The sequence below is a fragment of the Diabrotica virgifera genome, chromosome 3, assembly GCF_917563875.1.
Source record: "Diabrotica virgifera virgifera chromosome 3, PGI_DIABVI_V3a".
NCBI classification, from domain to species: Eukaryota; Metazoa; Arthropoda; class Insecta; order Coleoptera; family Chrysomelidae; genus Diabrotica; species Diabrotica virgifera.
The window spans coordinates 8000794-8027523 of NC_065445.1; the positions used below are offsets into that span (position 1 = coordinate 8000794).

General features: G+C 32.7%; 1 protein-coding gene across 2 annotated transcripts in view; it reads right to left on the reverse strand.

Moving 5' to 3' along the window:
• Positions 1–336: 336 nt before the first annotated feature.
• LOC114330203 (uncharacterized) overlaps positions 337–26730 on the reverse strand; it is a 76769-nt gene continuing 50375 nt past the window's right edge. For both annotated transcript variants that reach the window (XM_050647799.1, XM_050647798.1), the window contains exons 20-24: positions 20981–21159; positions 20488–20734; positions 19798–20111; positions 17418–17546; positions 337–14204 (exon numbers count right to left, since the gene is read on the reverse strand). In XM_050647799.1, the coding sequence (XP_050503756.1) occupies positions 13882–14204; positions 17418–17546; positions 19798–20111; positions 20488–20734; positions 20981–21159 (1192 nt within the window). In that variant the 3' untranslated portion in view covers positions 337–13881. The remainder of the gene's footprint in view (positions 14205–17417; positions 17547–19797; positions 20112–20487; positions 20735–20980; positions 21160–26730) is intronic.

The window sequence follows — 26730 nt, forward strand, 5'->3', positions numbered from 1 at the left end:
AATGTTACAGGAAGGCAGAAAATTGTCTCCCAAATTTTAATTCGTCTTTTGAAAGACGCCCCCTGCAGAGGTGAAAAATAACTAAAAGTGCCAAAATTTGTTTTTCTATGCCTTCTTAACAATGTATAAAAAATTATAGCCATAAATATAATAGTTTTTTCTTTAAAAATATTTAAAAATTGTTTTTTTTTTCAATTTAAAACTTAAAGCCAGTATATTTATCAGTCAACGCTTAAAGGTCCCCTCAAAACAGTGTCTACAATGTCTAAAATAAATATTCTTCTGAGAGTATAAATCTCAGATGCTTCGATTTTTCGCAATAAATACAACAGAGACTTAACTTAAATATTTATTGAATATATACAAATATGCACTATAACAACTCTTATGAAAAATGACGAATTTCACAAGCAATAAGGAATCAGTCAAACAGAAAAAAAACATTAATACTAAAAATATTGCGTATAGGGATCCGCTAGCATGGATTTTCGGTAAATTTAAGATCGATAGATACAGATTCTAAACTGCTATGATCAAGAAAACGAGCGACAATTACACACTTGCATTAACTTTGACAGCTGTTACAACATAACAAATCAATTGGGCTATTCATCGCCGGCATTTTTTCGTAAACCTATGGCATATGACGCATAATATATCTACGCCATACGTCATTGGTATATATAATGGACAGCCTAAGTCTGACGTCACAAATGTCACAAAATTGGGAGGAGCTTATATTGGCTCCAAACAATTTTGTTTGTAACGTCAAATGGTCATAAGGAATTTTTCATTTATGTGCTTTGTGTGGCAAAATAAGACTTCATTTAGGTATTCCGTTAAAGAAACGTGTTAATTAAGAGATTTTTTATTCGTTTTTGCTCAGGTGGTTTTTATTCCTTAGTGATTGAAAATAAACATAACCTCAAAACTGTTTACATTCTAATCATTTAATTAAATTAACTCACCTGGGCAAAAACGAATAAAAATCTCTTAATTGGCACGTCTCTTTAACTAAATACCTAAATGAAAAGTCTTATTTTGTCACACAAACCACATAAACAATAAATTAAAAATTCCTTATGAGTGTTTAACATTATAAACAGAATTGTTTGGAGCCAAATATAAGCTACTCCCAATTTTGTGACGTCAAGACTTAGGATGTCCACTGGGATATACCATAGACATATATATTATCATAGAGTGTCATGTTGCGCGAAGTGACGACACCATCTTTTTTTTTGTGGCTCAGTGCTGTTTCACTCTTATGCATAGTAAAGCTGCGACAGTAGTCCTCCCTTTCCGTGCCTATACCCCCACTCAGTTTCATGTTAGTTTCTCGATACAATGTGCTAGAAAGAGATACCGCAAACCTGTCCAAGAGATCTTGTCGCCAGGAAGCGCGGAGGGTAGGCTCAGTCTATGATAATAATATATATGTCTATGGAATATACATCATATTATCTATTATACGTCATATAACATGTTTACGCAAAAAATACTTATTCTAAGATTATTTCCTTGAAATAAAAATGAGTATGTTGTATGACAGTTGACTGATTAATGTCAAATATGTGTCCAATTACCGAAGCTTTGTAAAACCTGCTATACGTCTTTTACCCAAAAGTCCATGCAGTGGATGAACAACTCTTGCAAACAGTCTAAAGATACGTTTTCGTTAAATTATAAAACATATGATAAATACAAAATAAATCACTAGTTAAATATCACATTATACAGGGTGTTAGTGGATAGAATTCGCTGCGGAACCGACAAAAATAATTTGAACACCCTGTATTTTGCTTAAATATGTTATTAAAAATGTACGTTTGAGGAGAAAGCTCTTTCTTATCTATAGTACCCCTCCGTGATCAATCAGATGACAGCGGTTCGTTATTTATCAAAGACAGAAAAGGTTTATAGCGATAATAGGCTGTTTTTTCCATTCCATTATGGGAGAGTAATATCTAACAATCTTATTTAAAAAAATGTAGACAATGATATTCTTCAGGCTTAGAGAATATGCCGAATTCTAGAAGGTAAATAACTGCGTAGTAAACATACAGTTTTTCTAACCTGTATATTTTCTCATATTTAGATTCCTCTCATAATTTCTGTTCTGACTATGGGGTTTGATAGTACTGGGACGTACAGGATAAGACAGCACTAGGTATAAAGCTTTTCATTCACAGTCATTTGTTTCGAGTTTCTGTCATATGTTGTATAATCCGTGTATATTTTTATGTATTATACACGGATTATACGACATTTGACAGATGCTCGAAACAAATGACAATCGATGAAAAGCCCTATTGACAACGTACCAGCTGAAATTCGAACAAAAGATGAAAAACATATTAAGTTGTGAGATAAAAAGAGATGGAACTAGTAGAAGTGGAGAATTTAGCAATAGAAATCTATAAATTTACATTTTATTCATTGTTTCCCATCTTTAGACGTATCTGACGAGTTTGGCAACTACCACTGTCACAGTGACAGTTTAAGTTGACATACTCCTCTGATACGTCTAAAGGTGGGAAACAATCAATATAATGTGAATTTATAGGTTTCTATCGCTAAATTTCCCACCGCTACAAGTATCATCTCTTTTTTGCCGGTTATTAGCGCGCTCATCACTGTGGATTTCATAAACTAGAAGAAATTCCAGGAGACTGGGAAAAAGCAATTATATGCCCAACCCACAAGAAGGGAGTCAAACTCAGCTACAAAAACTATAGAGAATATTCTTACTGTGCGTGAGCTATATTATATCTCATATGTTACAGAAATATTGCTCACTATAGTAATGTAATTTTATAAAATTCTCCTGTCACAGTGACAGTTGTCATACTCCTCCGATACGTCGAAAGGTGGGAAACTATGTAATATAATGTAAATTTATAGGTTCCTATCGATAATTTTCACCTCTACTAGTTTTATCTCTTTATTTCACAACCTATGTTTTCCACCTTTTGCGTTATTTTGCCGGTTATTAGCGTGCTCATCATTGTATATATTTTTATATATGCGATATATTACAGTATATCTCGAATATTCGTCGTCGAGCGATATTTTATATATTTATATTATAGTACGGGATCCGAATATAGGTCGATCTGTACCCATGTGCTTGCCGGATGAAACATTTTTTATTAAATTTCATTCATAGACAAATATTTCTAGCATGGGTTGTCTATCAAAAATTATTTTAATTTTAATGAAATAGGCATATTCAGTAAAATTCATATGGTCAAAACTATATGGTCGCCAAAAAGGAAGCGAAAGTAGCAGTAGCAAAAGCTAAAGCAGAAGCGTATTCAAACCTATACGATCAACTTGATACCAGGGAAGGCGAAGCAAAGATATATAAAATAGCCAAACAGAGAGCAAAGAAAGCAAGAGATTTTAGTCAGATTACCGAGATGAAAATAATAAAATACTAATTCACGAAAAGGATGTCAAAAAGAGATGGAGAAAGTATTTTGACAGTTTATTAAATGAAGAATTTGACAGACAGCCTGTGGAGTTAACGGAGACAGTAACAGCAATGGTTACCAGAATAACAAAAGAGGAAGTGGCTCAAGCGCTTCAAAAAATAAAGAAAGGATAAGCAGTCGGACCAGATGATATTTTTGGGGAAGTATGGAGAGCATTGGGAGAGACAGGAATAAGTTGGCTAGCAGGTCTATTTAACAGAATTACGGAAGTTGGACAAATGCCAGACGAATGGAGAAGCAGTATATTAGTACCTGTCTACAAAAACAAGGGAGACATACAACAATGCACAAACTACAGGGCTATAAAACTACTTAGCCACACCATGAAAATAAGGGAGAGAGTAATTGATAGACGGATACGTGAAGAAACCGAAATATCCGATAATCAATTTGGCTTTATGCAGGGCAGATCAACAACAGATGCAATTTTCATTTCACAATAAAACACTGAAAAACGTTTGTTTTTCTAGTAAGGCAACTTTTCAATTTACAATTTTCATTGTAAGGCAACTGATGAAAAAACACAGGAATAAAGAGACCAACGCTCATACGGTATTCATTGATCTTGAGAAAGCATATGATAGAGTTCCTCGAGAGATTCTGTGGTGGGCACTCAATAAGAAAGGAGTCCCTGGCGAATATGTAACGATTGTGAGAGATATGTATGAGGGAGTAACGACTAGTGTTAGGACAGGTGTGGGAGAGACTGATAAATTTCAGGTGAAAGTAAGATTGCACCAAGGCTCGGTGCTTAGTTCTTATTTATTCTCATTACTTTGGACCAGATAACAGCGAAACTACAGGGTAGTATTCCATGGTGCCTAATGTATGCTGATGATGTAGAGTTAATAGGAAATAGTGAAAGAGACTTAGAACAAAAACTGGAACAGAGGAGACAATCTCTGGAGCAAAAGGTTTAAAACTTAGTTGGACAAAAACAGAGTATTTGGAATGTTCATTTAAAGATGGAGTTACTACAAAAAAAATGGTATCTTTGGATGGTGAAATGATTGTGAAAAGCAATAATGGAGAAATAGATGGAGATGCATGCAGTAGAATTAGGGCTGGATGGATGAAGTGGAAAGAAGCGAGTGGTGTGTTGTGTGACAGAAAAATTCCAATGAAGCTGAAGGGAAAATTCTATAAAACAGCCATAAGACCGGCTATGATGCACGGAACTGAATGTTGGGCAGTGAAAAAGAAAGAGGAACAACGAATGCATGTGGCGGAAATGAGAATGCTTAGATGGATCTGGCAACCAAAATTGCCTAAAACCATTTCTGTTTTTGATTGAAGCCATTATGAAAGCAATTCCCAAAATATTAAAATTACAAAATATATGATATTTACATCTACGTTATATATACAGTGTGATTGACTTTAAAAATATAATCTACTTATGTCTTAATTAAAAATATACACTGGGTGCGCAAGGCCTGCAAAAACGACCAATTTTATTGAATATTCTGTGAGCAAGTGATCACATAAATTCATAAAACAGACCCAATAGAAGGAATAGGTGAAAAAAGTTATAAAATAAATGGTTTATCAAAAAGAATGAAAAAAAACGCTGGTAGATGCCAAACAACCCTAGAAGCTGTGAAAACAAAAACTTGTGCTGTATTTTTAAATGAAAATCTAACTATTAAATCTGTTTTGGCCTTGAAAACTTATATAAATAAAAATAAGAAATCAATTAAACTAATAAATATTAAACATTCCCTATCACTGATCAATTAATGGGAAAAATTTATCTTTTGCAGGAATTAATCGTTAATAGTTTTTGCATTTTTGCATCTGTCTAAATTTGAATCATATATACTCGAAAGAAAATGCTCATATTATACATAAATACTTTTTGATTAAGACGATAAAGTCTCTACTACATGATAAAACTTCAATTAATGCTGCATCACTCTGTATATACATATATCTACACGATATTAGCACAAAAATTCCAACTCCTAAGCTGAGAATCCGTCCACATTGCGCATGTCAAAAATTTTGTTTATTTTGAATTTTAAGGCCGGAACGGGTTCGTGAAGATTCCGTTTGAGGTTCTGTATTTTATAGACAGAGTTTTACACTATTAAAGTGTCGAAAACTTTCGAATTTTGAAATTACTAACATCGAAAAATAAATCTGGTCCTACACAAGTTCCTATTTGTTTCTCAGTTGTAACGAGTTGGTAATTTGTTGTGTATATTAAATACAACTATTTTCGATAAACATCTCCAATATGAAGTTAGCACTACTACCAACGGCAACCTAACTCAAATCAAACTGAGTAGCACAAGAGGAACACGACAATGTATTTATATGCTGATATTGATTTGTCAGGTACACATAGATACCAAATTTGGGAATAAAAGTGTTTTTTTACACAAACGATCAATGTACAGTTGGTCAACAAAAAAGTTCATTCTTTTTTTATCAAGGAAATATCTATCGACTCCTTTAAAATCGCTTTGAGAATGTGCACTATACCATTATGTGACCAATTATTATTGTTATGTAATATTTGTTTTATTAAACACAACACTAAAATTAAGAACCAAAGTGATACCAAACAAACTGAATGAAATTATAACACTATTAGAAGAAAAACGTTTTAGGCCAGGGAGGTCATGCACCGAAGCTATATTTATAACGAAACAAGTGCAAGAGTAATCATTAGAATACAACAAACCGGCATTTTTATGTTTCGTGTACCTTAAGAAGGCATTTGACAGTGTAAAATTAAATTACGTTATCCACTTCCTCTAGGACACACCTTTAGGAATAATAAAAACGATCGAAAACATTTACCAGATCAACACAATAAAAGTAAAAGTAGAAAAAAAACTAACTGACCCAATTATTGAAGATGGCAATGAATATGACAGGGGAATTCCCTGACTCCTCTATTGTCCAAACTGATCATGGATGAAATAATAAAAAAAATAACTAAAAAATGATGCCAGATGGGAGAAAAACAAGTTAAAATAATCTGCTATTCAGATGACGCACTACTAATTTCTCTCACAGTGAAGATGATTTACAACTAATTGCTGCACTAATTTAATATAATGATATAAAATACATGGTTATAACAGCAAATCCAACAAGATGTAAATTAGCTGGAGGGTCAGATAATAAAACAAGTGATGAAGTTTAAATATCTAGGTATAACACTATCTAACTACGGAAAGCGGGAAACAGAAGTGGAAGATCAAGTGAATAGAGCAAACAGAGCCGCAGGCCGCCTGAATGAAACAATATAGAGAAATAAAAGTATCGGGAAATAAATGAAAGGTAGAATTAACAAAACAGTCATTAGACCAATAATGACATAAACGACAGAAAGACAACCTGACACAGAAAGCACAAAAATAATGCTTAAATTAAAACTGTCAAAGTGTCACTAGGGAAAAATTCAATAATTTTAGAGCTCTTGTGCAATTACTACTGAGAATTATTAGGAATCAGTGTAATCTACTATTTTTATTGGGAATTGGCCACAGTTTTACTAAGATTATCATCATCATCATCATCTAGCCTTCTGCATCCAAAGTTGAACACAGGCGCTTGAACTCGTACTTGCGGTCCTGTGTGAGTCATGGTGGGTTGAAATAATTTTACCAATTTCCTTGGTATACCAAATTCTTGCATAATTACATATATTTTATCTCTATGTATGTTATCATAGGCTTGTCGAAAATCTACAAAGATTTTGTAGATATCTATGTCGTGCTCCCAGGCTTTAGCTAATATTTGTTTCACGTTGAACAGCTGGTCACTAGTAGACCATCCTGGTCTGAATCCGCCCTGGTATTCTCCTATGATTTGTTCTGTGAAGTGGCTTAATCTTCGTTTTATGATCCACGTAAACACCTTATAACTCACACAGAGTAAGGATATGCCTCTATAATAAATTATTATAGCTCAGTTTGTCTCCCTTCTTGTGGACTGGACATATAATTGCTCTTTTCCAATCTCCTGGAATTTCTTCTGTGTTCTAGAGATGTTGAAAAAGTATGTATTCGTTACAAAGTACTCGTTACTTACGAATACCGAAAGTAACGATTACTATACAGAGAGGCAAATCGTTCCTTTTATTACTTTGATTACTTCGTTACTTCGTACTAATCGTATCAGAGCGAGTAACGACTGTTGTATCTACTTTGATTACTTCGTACCAATCGTATCAGAGCGAGTAACGACTATTGTATCTATAACCAGTACACTTGATTAATTTCTACCAATCCTGTCCCAGCGAGTAACGGACGGGACCGGTATTTTACGAGTGTTATCAAATATCGTTATCGGTATGAAGCGTTTTAAGGGTGTGAGGGTGAGGACTGAGAAATACGATTCTCGATATGATTACCGGTACGATCTGTAGCTAATGGATTAAGTCCGAAGCCAACCCCCTCTCTACACACACACATATATGATTACCGGTACTCAAATACGAAAGTAATAAAAGTAATCATAGTAATCAAATCATTTTTATTCCTTAAACAGATTGGTGAAGGTCGTTGTTATATCGGAATACCTATACAAACCTACCTACTGAGAAATACTATTCTCGATATGATTACCGGTACTCAAATACAAAAGTAACAAAAGTAATCATAGTAATCAAATCATTTTTATCCCTTAAACAGATCGGTGAAGGTCGTTGTTATATCGGAATACCTATACAAAATAGCTACCTACTGAGAAATACGATTCTCGATATGATTACCGGTACTCAAATACAAAAGTAATCATAGTAATCGAAGTAACGAATACTGTAAATGATTACTTTATACAAAAGTAACGATTTATAACATACTCTAAAGTAACTATAATCAACATCACTACTGTGTTCCATACGTCTCTTACGAGTTTATGGAATCTATCTATCAGTGTGTGTCCTCCAATTCATTCTGGCTACATGGCCCACCAAATTTCATTTCAGCCATGCTACTAGCTCTATGACATCTGTGGAGCCTGTCCTTTTTCTGATTTCTTCGTTTCTGACCATGTCTGAGAGTCAGTCCAAGTAGTGACCGTTCCATTCTTCTTTGGACAACTCTAAGTTTGGTTGCTGTGGCCTGGGTTAACGATAATGTTTCGGCGCCGTAAGTCATGACTACTAAGATGCCACAAGAAAGTAGCTTCAGAACAATATTAGGAATAGGTGAATATCATTTAAGGTCTAGTTCTCGATCTTTTCTCTTATATGTACACTTGTAGCGTTAGTTCCTGTATAATATTATTTCTGTACAATATCTGGCAATCTGTTTCAGTACTCTAAAATGCTCTGTGTTTGAGGAATCGACGTTTAATTCTTTCATTATGTTTATGTTCCAAGCCCCCGTACAACTATACCCTGTTTTTAAATAACACCCAATAATGTCACTAGAATCACCAAATACATTTACTGTTTTAGTTGATCATGTGGGCCTTCGACGGCAATCCTTAAATATTACATTAAACTGATACTTCGCTAAAGAGTTCTAAAAACAACCGTTTTTTTTTATATAAAGCAGACTAAAAATTAAAGGAATAACGCAGAAAACACAAAAAATCGCCGACATAAATTAATTAACCCATGAAATGCCAATAGTGTCAAAATTTCATAACAGTGGAGTAAACTTGCCTGAGGTTAAACCAATTACAAACAAGCATTACGGCGCGGTAAATTCGAATTACTCCCCGTATTTTAAAAACTGGCTATAATGCTTCTCAAGGAGGAACTTTTTTGGTGTTTTGTACAATTTTTCAAAGATTTCGAATGATTTTTATACGTATGGTATATATACCTTAAAACAACGTCTTGTATAACAGTAACTGCTAATTCAGTACAAATTATTATATATAATACCACATAATTGAATGAATTTGATAAATTTTGCATCTTTGGTAAATATTTTGAGGAATGAGACTTTTTAAATGTGCATTTTAATAAATTTTTAAATAAAAATTAAAAAAAATGTTTTTTACAATAATGTAGTATTATTTTCATAAGACAAAGTATATTTCATGAATTTATGACTGTTTTGAATTATCGCTAGACACTTGACAGACTGGGAACGTAAAATCATTCGAATGATATATATGGATCTTGCAGAGACAGCGTGACAAACGAATGGAGGCGCAGATACAATAACGAGTTAGCGACTCTATTCAAAAAGGAAAATCTCGTCAAATATAAAAAGGCCAATAGACTCAAATGGGCAGGGCATGTGATATGCTGTAACGACAATCGCCTTATAAACAATGTGTTCTGGGAAAGGCCAGATGGAAGAAGGTCTGTACGACAGCCTAGAAAAAGGTGGAAAGATACAGTCAAAGATGATCTGGAGAAAATGGGAGTGGGACAATGGGAATTATTGGCACAGGACCGACAAACATGGAAGGCAATAGTAAACGCCCCAAAGACTCATGAAGAGTTGTAACACCATTAATGATGATGACCTGACAGCCAATGGTCCACTCTACTGTACAGAAATATTGGGAGAATTTGCTATTAACTTTCTTCGTACAGGGCACCGTTTAAGTCAAAGCTTTCATACCAAATCAAAAAGTCGTTTATTCGTAAAATATACTATACGTCCATTTTCGATTCGACCGAATAAAATATCAATCGATAAACTGGCATAAAATTGTTTTATACAAGCTCCTACGAATCAGTTTAACATTTACATACAGTACATCAAAAATCGAAAAATATTTTCATTCTAAAAATCTTCTTCTTTTTATCAACAATTCAAAACGTACGAGATTTTCAAGCTGTTTGGAGTACCTCGATTCTAAAAGTTTTTATCAGTTATCAAAGTATGTATGTTGACTTTGGGATTTATCTACATTATTTTAATCGTATTGTCCTTTTCATGATCATTTTTCAGTGCGTAACAAATGATAGGAAAAAGGGTAAGTCCGTGATAATACACATTTATGACATTTATTCTAACATGACATTTTAGTTAAATCTGACAGTTGTCACATTTTATTTTCAATTTGGAATAAAAACAAATCAAATGTGTTTCTTGCATTTATAAAATGGTCTTTGATTTGTATAGTCTTATAAATTATACAGATTATATTTGTAATATTATTATCTAATTAAAAAAAATATTTTTTTATTATGGCGCCATCTATCGACAACTAGAATAACTAGAAGAAATGTTATAAAAATGTCACCGACGAAATGTAATCACCGACGTGCCTTTTTTTCTGTCACATACAATTTAATGCGTTAGAAAGAAATCGAAAAACTGTGACGCACTGAAAGATGATCATGAGAAATACTGTAGTAGTTTTCAAACTTCAAACTGTCAATGTCACTTGTCAGTCAATTTTGACAGGTAAAAATATTATTACCTCAATACTTACAACGTGTCAATCATATACAAAAAGAGGGATGGGATAGGCAAGTGAAAATTACAGAGGTGTTGCTCAGTTTGATACTTGTTACAAGGTATTAGCCAGGATGGTAAGAGAGGGAGAACTTAAAAGATTTGCTGAAGATAAACTAAGTGAGTATCAGCAAATACATTAGACGATAATACATCCAACTCCCACAGAAAACTAGAAGCTCGTTGCCACTAGCGCCTCTGCCGGCTAGGGTTGAACTACGTTTTCTCAACGTAAACACACAAATTTATTTTTGTTAATTTTTGGATAATTAATTAGCTAATCTTGGTAAATTGTGTTTGTATTTTTACACAAAATGTCTTATAAGATAGGTTCGGTAAAATGGATTCTCAGCAAATACCTATGATGGCAACAAAATTAAGTAAAAAGTGTATTACTTTGATTCCATTCACCCCGATGAGACGGCGTTTAGCTGCAATTTCTTTTTACAAAAAGGCTAACCCCAGACTGTATAGAAAATTTATTTTCTATTATTAGGGCTAAGGGTACACTTGATAGTGTGAAATTTAGGTGTAACTTATAAAGGGAGCTTCAGATAAAATTAATGATATATTTAAAAGGTTTTTTCAAAACTATATACAAGAGAGTGTTGAAAATGTTAAATATATCTAATTTAAAATTAAAATGTTACTTACAAGAAACTCTCCAAAATGTATGTATGTACCTACAAATTGTCACAAACCTTTTATAGATAAATATTTTGATCTTTTAATAACAGCGTATGTAAATAAAATGAACGATAGTAAAAAGGAAAAATTATGTAAATTAAAAAGTAAGAATATAAAATTAAAGCAAGTAGCTCACAACTAAATTTCTATTTTGATTTTCCCATTTTCTATTTTGATTTTGTGTTTCCCATGAAAAAGCCATTAATTTTACACATTATGGTTTTGTATTTAGGAGCGAAACACATGTGAATTTTAAATGACCCATATTATTTTCGTTTAGAAAAGAAAGATAATATTTAAAATTAGCAATTAAAAAAATAGTAAAAATAATTACCCCAATGCAAAGATATATGTCTCTGAAGAAGAAATCGAACAAGTCAGGCAATTTAAATACTTGGATTGTCTGCACCGATCCTGAGAATGAAATAAAGAGCAGAGTTGAACAAGCCAGAAATGTTTTTTTGAGGCTTCATAAATTTCTGACTGATCGTAAGTTGGATTTCAATCTCCAATACAAGATGCTAAAGTGTTACGTTTGGCCTGTGCTCTTGTACGGAATGGAAGCATGGACGTTAAAGGCCAGTTCCATTAACAAACTTGAAGTGTTTGAAATGTGATGCATGTGTCGAATGTTTAGAATATCATGGATGAACAGAGTCAGAAATGAGGAAGTAATGAGAAGAGCGGGCTTACAGGATAGGGAGCTTTTTAATTATGTTAAAAGTAAGAAGACTGCATACTTGGGGCATATACTACGAGGAGAGCGATACACTTTTCAGCAACTGATACTCGAAGGGAAGATAGAGGTTAAGAGGGCCTGGGACTTAAAAAGATGTCATGGCTGCGTAATATTCGCCAATGGACAGGAATCCACAGAATGGAAAAGGAATCCTATGAAGTGCTTCGCAATGCTGCTGAACACAGAATTAATTAATCCTGAATATCTAACATCTCACCTGACAAGACAATGTACGGTGGACGCCTACGCAGAAATGCACGGCACCTTAAGAAGAAGGAGGAGAATAGTATGTCAATTTAGTATGCAAGTTGCATGATTGGACAAGAAGTCATCTCACTTGATACAGGTTTTGTAATATATAAGTATGTGGCGACACGCTTCAATTACTATTTTACTATTTTTTTAATTGCTAATTTTAAATATAGTCGGTTCGCTAAACTCAGACACAACTGGCTAGTGATTTTCGTATGTAATTTTTTTGTTTTTTACCAATTTTGACAAAACTGGCCAAATTACTAACTATTTAGTATTTAATAACTATTTAGTAATTATTTTTTGCCAATTTTACCAAATTGGCAAAATTACTTACTAAAATCAATAGCCAGTTGTGTCTGAGTTTTGCGAACGGACTATATTAACTTTCCTTTCTAAACGAAATAATATGGGTCATTTAAAATTCACATGTGTTTCGTTCTTAATATACAAACCATATGCATAGAAGGGCCTGTTAAGTTTTAATAAACGAAATATATCCCTATTTCAGGTAAAATGCCTTTGCAGTTTTAAAAACACCAGATCTAATAAATTGTCGCCTGTCTGGCCATATGGTAGAATCACATAATGACAGATTAGTATTTGTGGTCTAGTTCATATTACCAGAGGAGAAAAATACGAGTTGCTGAGAATTATTATGCAAGGAAGGATCCAAGGAAGAAGAAGCATAGGAAGAAGACGCATCTCTTGGCTGAGGAACCTTAGAGAATGGTTTAACTGTAGTTCATTACAACTGTTCAGAGCAGCACCAAACAAAGTGACCATAGCCATTATGACATCTAACCTCCGATAGGAGAGGGAACTTTAAGAAGAAGGTCTAGTTCAGCCGATACACAGTCGGCAGTCCGTTCACACACAACCCAGCAGGCGTCGGTCGGTCATAAACCCTCGTTGGGCAAAAGAATAACAAACCCCTACGAGATATAAACAAAGCACGCCTTTTTACCAAAAATAAATAAATATATTATTGACAGACAGTTGTTTGTTGTTTTTACATTAATTTTAATTTCATTTAATCGTTTCCGTGGACAAGATCACACACGCAACCCCCACACCACGGAACAAGTATTATATTCATTGTTTTTTAGCTCTGGGCCCTCGCGACCTGTAGAGTTTTGTAAATAAATAAACGATTCAATCATATTAATAAAAATATGATATCCAAATGGTAAAATTTGCTGTAGATGATCAAATTGTGTGAAAAGAGGTACAGCAAACAGGTGAAACAATCATTCAATATTGTCCACATCTTTTACGATTAATCGATTAAACCATTACGTAAATCTCCCTGTCTTTTTTACGTCAATACTACCAGTTGTCCCGTATTGGTGGCGTAAATGAATCCTTGACCGGACGTCGGTAACCACCGGATACAATTTATCCTGCTGTCCCGATTCTGTTCCAATTCCCTGATCGCTGGCAGTCTGTCGCCCGGTTCGTCTTTTTGTTGGATCTTAAACACTCTCGCCATGATCCATCTATCGCTAGGGACGATTCTGGAAGCTAAACCGACCACCAAATGGCGGCTCAGGGGCGATAGAGACACCGACACTGCGTTCTGCTCGAAACTGGTGGTATACAAACATTGGCCGAGTGTGTTCCACTTCAGACTGTACACTCCTGTTGTTTTAAAGGAAAAAATTAACAAAAATTTAGTACTAATTGTGGTGCGATGAAAGAGATTATTAAGAGGCTACAGTAGCGCGTCATCAAAACGAAAAAGGCGTTCCAAGATTGCGGCTTTAATTTTGAATATTTTGTCGTGATATTTAACACACATATTCGTAAGATAGTAAAGAATGGCGGTACAGAGCCCAAATTTAGAAATATTTTAGTATGTGGAAATTACTCTATAATTAAATACAATATAAAAAAACGAGCCTGTACCGCCATTAAGAAGAACAAAAAAATACACTTTCTTCAAATAAACTTTTTTATCCCATGCCTAGATTTTTTGTCATATTGGAACTACTAAAAATTTTTATCTCAACAAGAATAACTATAATAACTGATTAGGCAACACCCAATAGTCACTGTCATTTTGACAAACCTACGTCAGATTTCTGTGTAATAGCACGATTCTTTTATCTGTTCTGTTATCTGTATCGATATCATCAGTTCAGTACAGTAGTGTATTATTTTAAGAATTCGTTAGTGTTGATCCATTATTTATTTATAATTAATTTATTATATTTTTGTGTAATAGAACTAAGCTGTCAGGCTATTTGAAAAAATAGATTATTATTAATTGTAAGTTTTGTATGTAAGTATATTTTACGTAAAAATATTTCGAATTCTAATACGAGTATATAAAGTTTAAGGATGATTTTTTAGTCTAGAAATATCTTCAATCGTTTAAAATTTAAATAAAATACACGCTCTTAATATAATTTTCACCTATATTGGTTTATTTTTATAAATACTTATTTACTTATAATAAAATTGTTTTCTATTCCATTTAGCGCGCATATAAGTATAATGTCACAATTTTCAAGTTATTTCAAATAATCACGATGCACTGTTGCCAAAGTTTCGCAAAACTTACGAAAAAAGGTGTGCTACTATCTCCCGAAGTTATATTGATGACGCGCTACTGTTGGCTCTTAAGATTATTATATGTATAGTTTTTTACTACCAAAATACGTTTACGTCATTCAAGATTTCGGACTTCAGAACCCCACAGCGTTGCCAAAACATTAGAATAGTAAATAAATGTGACGAATTTTAACACTTTGGCAACGCTGTGGGGTCAGAAATTTCGAGTGACGTAAGCATACTTTTGTAGTAAACTATTATAACTATTAAATAATAATGTTACTGTAGTATATGTAAAATATACTAAACTTATGTGCATAGAAATCGGCCCACTTAAAAATTTGGTCATTTTTGATGTCTCATATTTCCTAAACCTGTTGACCGATTTCAGTGATTTTTTGAACATGTTATAGCCTGATTCTTCAACAATACCACTGTAATAATATTGTTGCTAAACAGGTAAATTTTCATTGTATACCGGGAGTACCAATCAAACTGTGTTTTTTTTTCTCAAAGTTCGCATCACCCTGTGGAATATTCTAGCATTTATAAAATACTGAAATTAAAACCCAACTATAGCCTCAGGTTTTCTTAACATTCTGTTTTTTTATTAATTCGTTTATGTTAGATAATAAAAAAGTTAGGTACTTTAATAACTACACATGTTCTTCATCAATACACGGTGTTTCTAAATAAGTGCGACAAACTTTAAGGGATAATTCTGCATGAAAAAATAATGACAGTTGGCTTTATAAACGTATGTCCGCAAATGTTTCGTTTCCGAGATGCGGGATGTTGAATTTTTTCTTACAAACTCACGATTTATTTATTGCTTTAAAACCAGTTGAGATATGCAAATGAAATTTGGTAGGTTTTAAGAGATAGTTATTGCGGATTTTTTGATATAAAATTAAGAATTTTATATTCACCATTAGCGTGCATACGGGTAATATGATCTGTCATATTACACGTATGCGCGCTAATAGTGAATATTAAATTCTTAATTGTATGTCAAAAAATTAGCAATAACTACGTCTACCAAATTTCATTGGCATATCTCAACCGGTTTTAAAGCAATAAAATAAATCGTCAGTGTGTAAGAAAAAATTCAACATCCCGTATCTCGGAAACGAAACATTTGCGGACATACGTTTATAAAGCCAACTGTCATTATTTTTTCAAGCATTATTTTGTATCCCTTAAAGTTTGTCGCACTTATTTAGAAACACCGTGTATTGATGAAGAACATGTGTAGTTATTAAAGTACCTAACTTTTTATTATCTAACATAAACGAATGAATCAAAAAACATAATGTTAAGAAAAGCTGAGGCTATAGTTGGGTTTTGATTTCAGTATTTTATAAATGCTAGAATATTCCACAGGGTGATGCGAACTTTGACAAAAAAACACAGTTTGATTGGTACACCCGGTATACAATGAAAATTTACCTGTTTAGAAACAATATTATTCCAGTGGTATTTTTAAAGAATCAGGCTATAACATGTTCAAAAAATCACTTAAATTGGCAAACAGGTTTAGGAAATATGAGATATAAAAAATGACCAAATTTTTAAGTGGGCCGATTTCTATGCAAGTAAGTTTATTAAATATTATCACAATATTATTGAATATTAAACTGGGTCAAGACTGTAGGCTAAGGTTTGTAAAATGGAGTCCAGATTTTAATCCGCTTAAAACCAGAAATGGCCCGACCTCGGAACAGGTAGAAATGATCGATATTCGAAGGCGCTGTTGTCAAATCTACGGATTGAAACTAAATAGGAATAAATTTACAAATTAGAAAACGATAAGAAAATAAGATTAATTGTTCGATTGGATTTGATTTTAAGAAGTGTTGCTTTCTAAATGGGCGCAGTTCCCAAAGGCCAAAAAAACAAGAAGAAAAAAAGAGATTAAGAGGAACTTAAGTCAGAAGAAGTTAAATGAATTTAAAGTAAAATATATATGTAATATAAGCGATAAAATCGATCAGAAGAAATAATAGGTGCCAAAGAAGAACCAGTTGACATTGCAGAAGATCGAGAAGTGGACGACTTTCATCTGAATGAATCATAAAAACGAAAGTGAAAAAGTAGGAAACAAAGTGTTTTATATGATTTTAAGTGGAAAACTGCGTGATGTAACGTCAGATATTTGTAGTTTTAAAACTCAAATTTATTAAGAAAATATGTATGTACTAGAAATATTAATTAATCTCTTTCATCATACCACATAATCAATTTGTTTGGTTGAATGCTGTTCGAAATATTTCGATTATACAATGATTGTATAGTTACCTAATCGATTTGTGACGTTTAAATATCCTCCCGAAGGCAACAAAGTTACCAGGATCGATCCATCTTTGGCTATATCAACGCTGGCATCGTTGTGGATCTTACATTCGCTTACGACAACGTTCCTTGTACCTGTAAGAGAAAGGTTTACAAAAATAATTGTAGAATAGATTCTATAATTGAACATAACGTGTGAAAGTCATCTTTTGATCAAGTTAGCCTTGAAAATAATTGTAATCACTCAACTAACGTTCTGCAATGTTAGTTATGTTTGTGAAAGACACACTGATCAGTTCCTATCAGTTGTGTTTGACTGCCATTTTAAGTGTTCCGACTTAAAAATCGCGTTTGTTAGCAATGAAAAAAATATAAGACGAAAGAAATGGAGGATATTAGAGCATCCTCCTTTTAGTCTCGATTTATCTCTTTGCGATTTTCACATCTTTGGACCACTGAAAAAGGCGCTGAAAGGTAATCCTTTTTACTCGGACGGAGAAATAAAAAATGTAAAAGAACTCTTCAAGCAACAGCCACAAGAATTCTTTAAGCAGGGTATACAACGGTTGGTGAAACAATGGGATATGAAACTGAATAGGGAACTTGCATACATTTTTAAATTCGAAAAAAATGTTATAAATCACAACAGAACATAATTTAAAACATGTATCAAAGATAAAAAAGTTTTGTTTGTCTTTCGTTTGGCCCCTAAAGACGATTAAAAATTCAAATTAAAACAGGTGGTCCAAAACGCATCGTGACGTCACTTGGTTTTACATTTACATTTTTCCAATAAAGTAAACAGAATTTTAAATTAGACGTTATAAACGTCAGTAGAAAATACATTTATGTGACGTTACAAGTGTTTTTGATCGTTTGACCTATTCATAGAAAATTTGAACTTTTACAAAGTGGTTTTATTTTTAATAGTAAACCTTCGTTCCTTTCCTTCAAAAACAGTATAAAACTACAATTTTAACAAACTGGTATATATTATTACAATGACATACGATAAATGTCATTAGAATATAAATATTTTTGACTTATTCCACGACGATGAGCTTGCCAAATACCCAAGTAGGTGGAGGCCAATAAACTAAAGAATGAGAAGAAGAATATACCTTAATATAAGGTTGTGTCTAAGTATTCGCTAACGTGTACGCAAATAAAAAAAGTTAAAGTGTCAGTGATTTCTTATTTTTTATTTGTTTAGTGTTTGTTTTTAAATTAACTACGGAGTGCGGACAATTATTTAGTTCTTTTAATGAGTTTAAGAACATTTTAAAACAGTACGCAAAAGATAAGAGACTATAAATTAATATATATATATTTTTTTAGTTATAAATGAAATAGTATTACCGTAAAAGATTAAAATAAAAGGAAGACCTAAAGCTTTCACAATAATAATTAACTTGTTTTGAAGCTATTATCCTTGTGGCATTTTTGTAATCAACTATTCTAAATGGGAACTAAGCCACAATTTAACTAAAAAATTGATTTTATTAACGTTTCGACTTCTAAACCGGATGTCGTTGTCAAAATACAAAATATTATTAAATTAAACAAAAATGTTGTTGCTTAGTAAAAAATTTTTTCTAATAATTTATTTAATCTGACTAATTTTTGTACTTTGACAATGACATCCGATTTGGACGTCTAAGCGTTAATAAAATAATTTTTTTAGTTAAATTGTGGCTTATTTTGCATTTAGAATAGTTGATTATAATAATTCACTTACGTATAAAAATTATTTTAACAATATTTTGTACCTACATGTCATGCCAACTAAATACATATAATTATTTTGCTAACCTAAATATATACCTAAATATACTTTTATATATACACATTGATTTATTACAATTAAGTTTGAAACATCTGAATAGTTCTGCTTCCCTTCCCTTAACAAATATGTTTCCATCAAACAAACACTAAACATATCAAAATAGCATGTACCAAAATATATAGTCACTGCGCAAGCTAAACTGGCTGACGTCACTGGCTTGATGAAGTTTAATTCGCGTCTACCTAACTTTTTTATTTGCGTACACGTTAGCGTGTACCTAGACACAGCGAAATATAACCATAATAAAAACTAATGCAAAACTATGTGACGTCACGTGCCGTTTGAACTATTTTATACCGGTGAAGACTTTAAATATGTATTTCTAAGTTATTACGAGTTTTTGAAGCGTGAAATTTTGGAAATCTCATTTTTAAACAAACCTGAACATTATTATCTAATAAAAAAAAATGTGCAAGTTCCCTATTGTAGGGGTAACTATTTGCAGATATATTTGCCAATAAAGTTTTTCTGGACCAAAGATGTGTTTCAATTGAACAAGCCTCGTATATTCTATATATTATAAGAGAGGAAAATACTCACGACTGGCAATTGTAGGTATGCCCCAATCGGACACGTCCCACGCTTGTATCCGATGGTTTGGAGTCACAGTAGTGATCATGTCGCTGTCGTAGATCTGCTCGCGCGGATCATCTAGATCGGCATCGAAGGGGTTGACGCTGGAATACAACGGATGCAAGAACCCTGGTCGCAGCAGTCCCACTATCTGAGGGTTCGATCGCATTTCCGATAGTCGCTCCGCGAACCTGGCTCGTTGGCTGATAAGACGCTGGGCAAACGTGGGAGTTTCGGTGACTGGGACGTCGTTCACTGCTACCAGAGGAACGTTCCAAGGCCTGTGAAAAGAAATAAGAAAGATATATTTTATATATTTGTTTTTATTGCCATTTAGTCCCTTGAAGAACAGAACAATATCTTTAATGAGTCACACACTTAAAACATTTTTGAAAATAATACACAGCAGAATTGTTAAAACTCTGGAATATGAAATTAGTGACACACAAGAAATGGTATGAGCACAAGAGATGCTTTGTTCGGCTTGAATGTGCTGGTCCAGATATCCACGGACAAGAAACAGGATATGTACTTGTGTTTTGTAGACTTTGAAAAGACATTTGACAAAGTTCAACATAAAAAGCTTGTAGATATACTAAAAAGTCTGGAAGATTTGAGAAGTGTATGCTGCCAAAATAGGAAATTTGAAGTTTTTACCTGGAATAACGCGTTATAGGTGGCGATACTGATGCGCTAGTAGTTGCAGGCTGATCAGCTCCCGGTGAGGGTGACAGATTGATGTTGCTGGTCCTGTAGAGATTGCTTCTGCCCATGCCATACCCGTCGGTATCGTCGTCGTCATCGTCGCTGTTGTCATTATTACTAGACACGTCGTTGGCTTGGCTCGGCGATTCGAACGACGCGCGAGAGGTAGATGGTTGGGAAGTGTCAGCTGGATTGTCATCTAAACGTAGAAACAGACACTTTTACCGACATTATTTTGACTTAACATAACATAATTAGGCCTTAACATTAACATAATTAACATTGTAAAAACTTGTTAAAGTTAGTAGAGTTAGTGCTTTTTTCGGCTTAGTTTCATCGGGTAGAATGAAATAATGCAATTGAACATAATTGAATAAAAGATTAAATAAATCGAAACGTGGGTTTAAATCCTGTTAGTTACAATCTAAGAACCTAAATAACCTACCGTCATTGTTTTCTGATGATATCTGGGATATCAACTCAGAAATCGATGAATACCATTCCATACTGTTAAAAGTACTTGAGGTAGATGCGGCATCTGCAGTCGATTCTTGATTCCTCTCTGGAGTTTCTTGAGACGAACTATTTTCCGCTTGTCGCTGCCTTCTTATGGTTCTCAAACACCTAAACAAAAAGAGAAATATAAAGAAATAAAGGCGGAGTGCAGGTGGGAAAAGGAAGTATAGAAAATTTCTGCCATTTTTTTTCTGTGTTTCTTGGAACCAATCGAAAGCAGTCTTAAATAATAATAATAATAATAATAACGTTTATTCACTTGAAAAATATACACATATAAAAAAAATATATAATTATTATGATGCAATATAATATCTATGTGTTTTAGATATGTTGTTATGTATTCAACGCAAACAAACCATAGAACCCATTAAAACAATTAAGTTGTGCATGGGCCATTTTAGTATAGTTGTGTTAGATATACAACATAACAATTATTTTATTGTGTTGGATATAATAATTTATTTTTAAGAAGTAAAATTTTTACATGCAAGAACAATACAAATTAATATAAACAAAAAGAACATGGTATGAAGTGAAGTTCATCAATTTTTGAGCGTTTATTTTTTATTTATTTATTTTTTCTGTGTTTAATTATAGGTTTACAGGTTTATATTATTTATTTATTCAAAAAGATGGTTAAACATTTTTCTATTATTTATTTTTAAATACTTCTGAAATATGCACTTTATTAATTTAAAGGAATTTATAGTAATTAAGTAGGTTTTGTATGTTTGAGGAAGCAAATTATATATTTGTATTTGAAGGTATTTAAAGTTTCTTTGTCCAACTACTTTCTTTGTTAAGTTTGTTCTAATAAAGGACTGAGATCTACTTCTGGTATCGTATGTGTGTTCTAGTGGTACAAGTAACTGTTTATTTTTATATAGATTAGTGAACATTGCAAGTACAAACAATTGCCTTATATCTAACACTTGAGCTTCAATAAACAGATCGTCAGTACTGTGCCCTAGTTTTTTATTGTAAATAATTTTTAATATTTTTCTTTGTATAATGTTCATTTGCTTTAGGTGCGTATTTGCAATGCCACCCCAACTAAGAATTCCATACCGTAGACGTGACTCTACTAAGGAAAAATAAATAATTTTTAAATGATGAATATCTAATATACTTTGTAGATATCTAAATTTATATAAAAGACATCTTAAAGTTTTGCAAGTTTGATTTATGTGCTTATCCCAGCGAAGATATGAATCAATCTGAATTCCTAAATTCTTTGTACTACTTGCACTGTTAATCATCAGATTTCCTATAATTAACGAGTTATAATCGGGTAAGCCACTTTTATAACTGGTAAATGGGACATAAAGTGTTTTTTCAATATTTACCGTGAGTAGTTTATGACTGAATATATCTATAATATTTCCTAGGTCCCTTTCCATTTTAAGCTTTAAATTGGTCCAAGTGTCAGCAGAGTATAGGATCGCAGTGTCATCTGCAAAGCTTAAAATGTCGCCTTTAGTTTGGAAAGTCAGTATGCTATTTATATATATAATAAATAAAATTGGTCCTAATACCGTTCCCTGTGGTATACCAAAGTTAATGTTCCTTGTACTACTTTGTGTCCCTTCTATTCTCACTACTTGTTGCCTGTCCTTTAAATAACTGTCCATCAAATTATATGCTTTCCCTCTTATACCTGTGTCTATCAGAGTATCTAGTAATTGTGTGTGACTTACTGTATCAAAAGCCTTTGCCAAGTCTAGGAATACACAAGCCGTTGGTATGTTGTTATCAACTAAGTTATACAGGGTGGTGAATCGGAAAACGGGCCATAGGAAACTCAATGTAAAATTCTAAAATGTTGAATTCCTGCTTCCCTAATTATGTTACATCAAAAGTCATGAGAAGTTATTTGTAGAGGATTGAAATCTGTATTAAAAACAGAAGTTACAATTTTTCTACGATTTAAACAGAGTCCAAAATTTTGAAAAATATAATGTATTTACCGCAGTAGGTATGTGTGGGCATGTTAGGTCACACGTTACTATTTAACTGACAGTGAGCACACTATTGACTAAAGAAAATATCTTTATTATTAATACTTTCTCATTAACTGAGGGTATCTTATCAACTTTATTGCGTTTTAAACAATAAATGATAAAATAATTAAAAAAACTGACAGTTCAAATTGTTAATATAATAACTTCGTTGTCACCAAATGCAACCTTATACACATTATTGCACTGTGTGTTGTCTCACTTTGGCGTATTACTCTGAAAATTGTATTATATTTTTACAAAATTTTACATAATTATTGTTCGTAGAACAAAATTAACAGTTGTTTTCAATACAGATTTTAATTCTCTACAAATAGTTTCTTATGTCTTTTGATGTAAAATAATTAGGGAAGCAGGAATTCAACAGTTTAGAATTTTACATTGAGTTTCCTATGGCCCGTTTTTCAATTCACCACCCGGTATATTTTATTTGATAGATATGATATGGCATTTTCCGTGGAGAACCCTTCTCTGAAACCATACTGTTTGTCTGATATTAATTTGAATTTTTCTAGGTATTTTACTAGCTGGTTCTTTAAAGCTTTTTCTAAAATCTTACAAAGTGAACTAATTATGGAAATTGGTCTATAGTTTTTTGTTAATTTAGGATCACCTTTCTTGTGTATGGGGACAACTACGGTTTGCTTTAACTGTTCGGGCCATTTTCCTACAGCAAAAATGCTATTTACTAAATGTGTAATGGGGCGAGTTAAAATATGACCCAGTTCTTTTAGTACTTCTGATTTTATGTTATCCATTCCTGGCGCTTTGTTGGATTTCAGTGAGTTTATTATAATTTTAATGTCATTTTCATTAACATCTGCTAAAAAGAAGGAATTCAATGTAGTACATCTTTTTGGAGGTTGAGATAAAGGTTTTATTATTTTTTGCGCGTATTTTTCTCCGACTGTGGAAAAATAATCATTAAATTCTTCAACTATCTCATCAATGTTCGTAAGAGATTGGTTATTTTCAATAACTATTTCTTTGAACTTTTTGGTATTATTTTGTTCGTTATTACAGTTATTAACTATTTTCCACAGATTTACAAATCAGTAGTGTAATAATAAACAAGCAGTGTGAGAATTGATTTGCTCCCATGAATGTGTGTGAATGGGTTTGATCCCGCGATACTTAAAATAGAAGGGGGTCAGGAAAAATTAGCGAGAGTCAGGAAACATTTATAGACTAAGAGCCGCTATAGGTGAAATTTCCTAATCATTTTAGGCACGATAAGAGTCTATAACTTCAATAGTAGAACCTAAAAGAAAACGTATCAACACTGTGCCGTCACTTTTCCGCAATTTTTTCCTCAAACGGGCGCATCAAACTTTCCATTTATGGACGGGATAAATAAATTAAAAGGTACCCTTCCTCATTCCCAGAATTCAATTTTTTTCACTTTTTTAAGTTCTATGTGATTAAAAAATAAGACTTAATTTTTCGTTTTTATTTTTTTTTTTAGGAGGGATGCAATCAATTTTAAAACTTCAAAAAATTTACAGGCATAGTTGAGGCTTCTACAAAATATGTCTATTTTTTATAAACCCCTAGGATCAGTATATGTACATAACCTCAAAAAAAAATTTTATTTTTATTTTGGAAAAACGCGTATAACTTTTTTCGGGGGACGGATGCATGTCTATTTTTTTTAAATCTTGTGTAATTTATCAAACATTATATTTAATTTTTTTTTTTAGATTATTTTATAAGGTACGTCTAGAATAGAAAAATAGAATAGAAATATGCTTTATTGTCATGAAAAATTTAACAATTTTATAGACAAAGCTTACAAGAATCATAAAAATAAGAACAATAACAAATAACAAATACAATTTACTAAAATGATATAAATCGTCTACATAAATAAAAATAATGAAGATAAACAAAAAAAAAACAGTAACAACCTATTGCAAAATTTAAAAAAAAAATTTGCAAATTGCATAATCTACCTTAAGAAATTTAATAAGTTAAGTTAAGCTGCTGCATATGACACTCAAATATAGATTAAGATTATACTTATAAATAAGAATACTGTACTTTCTTAGTTATTGGTTAAGAAACTCTGCTGTTGAATAATATGGTCTTTCAGATAAATAGGCTTTAGTCATTTTACGGAACTTGGAGAAAGATTTTGCAGATTTAAGTTGTAGAGGGAGATGGTTGTAAAGTTTTTTCGCATAATATAATATAGATTTCTTTACTAACTCACTGGACGGGATCGGTAAATAGATGTCAAAGGTAGAATTTCTGGTGGAATAGTCATGTCTAGGTCTTGCTGGAAAGACATGTAGATGTTTACGAATTAAGCAAACAGTTTCTAAAATATATAAAGAAGGTAGTGTTAGAATCCTGTGATCTTTGAAGTAGCTTCTGCAATGTGTTGTTCTTCTGAGGCCAAACAGATATCTTATTGCTCTTTTTTGTAATTTAAAAATAACATCAGATTGGGCAGCCGTACCAGAACCCCAAAAAGGGAGACCATATCGAAGATGTGACTCGAACAAAGAAAAATATGTTATTTTGGAAGAGGCTAAATTCATTTCCTTTGAAACAGATCTTATTGCAAAGCAAGCTGAGGATAATTTCTTGCTTAACACATCAATATGAAGGGACCATTTCAGATTGCTATCTAAAAAAATACCAAGAAACTTTACAGAATCAACGATACTGATCTGGCTGTTATGAAGAGGTAAGGGTTGAAGAGCTCCTTTATAGGACAATGCTACTGTTTTATCTACATTAAAAGAGAGTAAATTTGAATCGGACCAAGATTTTATTGTAAGTAGATCAGAAGTTATAGTAGCATGAAGAGTTGCGATATTTGAGTTGCTCCAAGTGATACTGGTATCATCAGCAAAAAGAAAAACTTTGCCATCGATTTTTAAGCTAGTGATGTCATTAATAAAGATAAGGAAAAGTAGAGGACCCAATACTGAACCTTGTGGTACCCCACATACAACATTTTTGAGACTAGAGTCTGTATCATTTGCTCTAACCAGTTGTTTCCTATTATCCAAGTAAGATTGAAACCAGTTCGAAGAAATACCTCGAATTCCGTAGAAATCTAGTTTTTTTATCAAAATGTCGTGATTCACACAATCAAAAGCTTTGGCATAATCACAAAAAACAGTGGCAGTGTGCAGATTATTGTTTAATGCTTGATAAACCTCATGTAGTACAGAAAACATGGCATCTGTGGTACATTTATTATTTAAAAAGCCGAACTGATTTTGTGATAAAATATTGTTATCAACGAGAAAGGACATAAGTCGGGCTTTTATGAGTCTCTCAATAATTTTGGAGAGTACCGGTAGTAATGCAATAGGTCTATAATTGCAGGCATTTGATTTTTCACCACCCTTATGAAGAGGAATAATGATGGCCGTCTTTAGGCACTCTGGAAATTTACCTTTCTCAAAAGAATCATTAATTAGAGAGATGAGGACTCCCAACACACTGTCTGGGAGATTTGAGAAAATTTTTATGGATAGTCCATCGGTACTACACGAAGATTTGCTTTTGATATTATTGATTGTCTGAATCAGTTCAGATTTATCAACCGGTCTTATAAAGAATGAATTCGAGACCTTTCCTGAATTAGGGAGATAGGAAATGGGATCTTGTTGTGACACAATAGTTGATGTTATATTTTTAC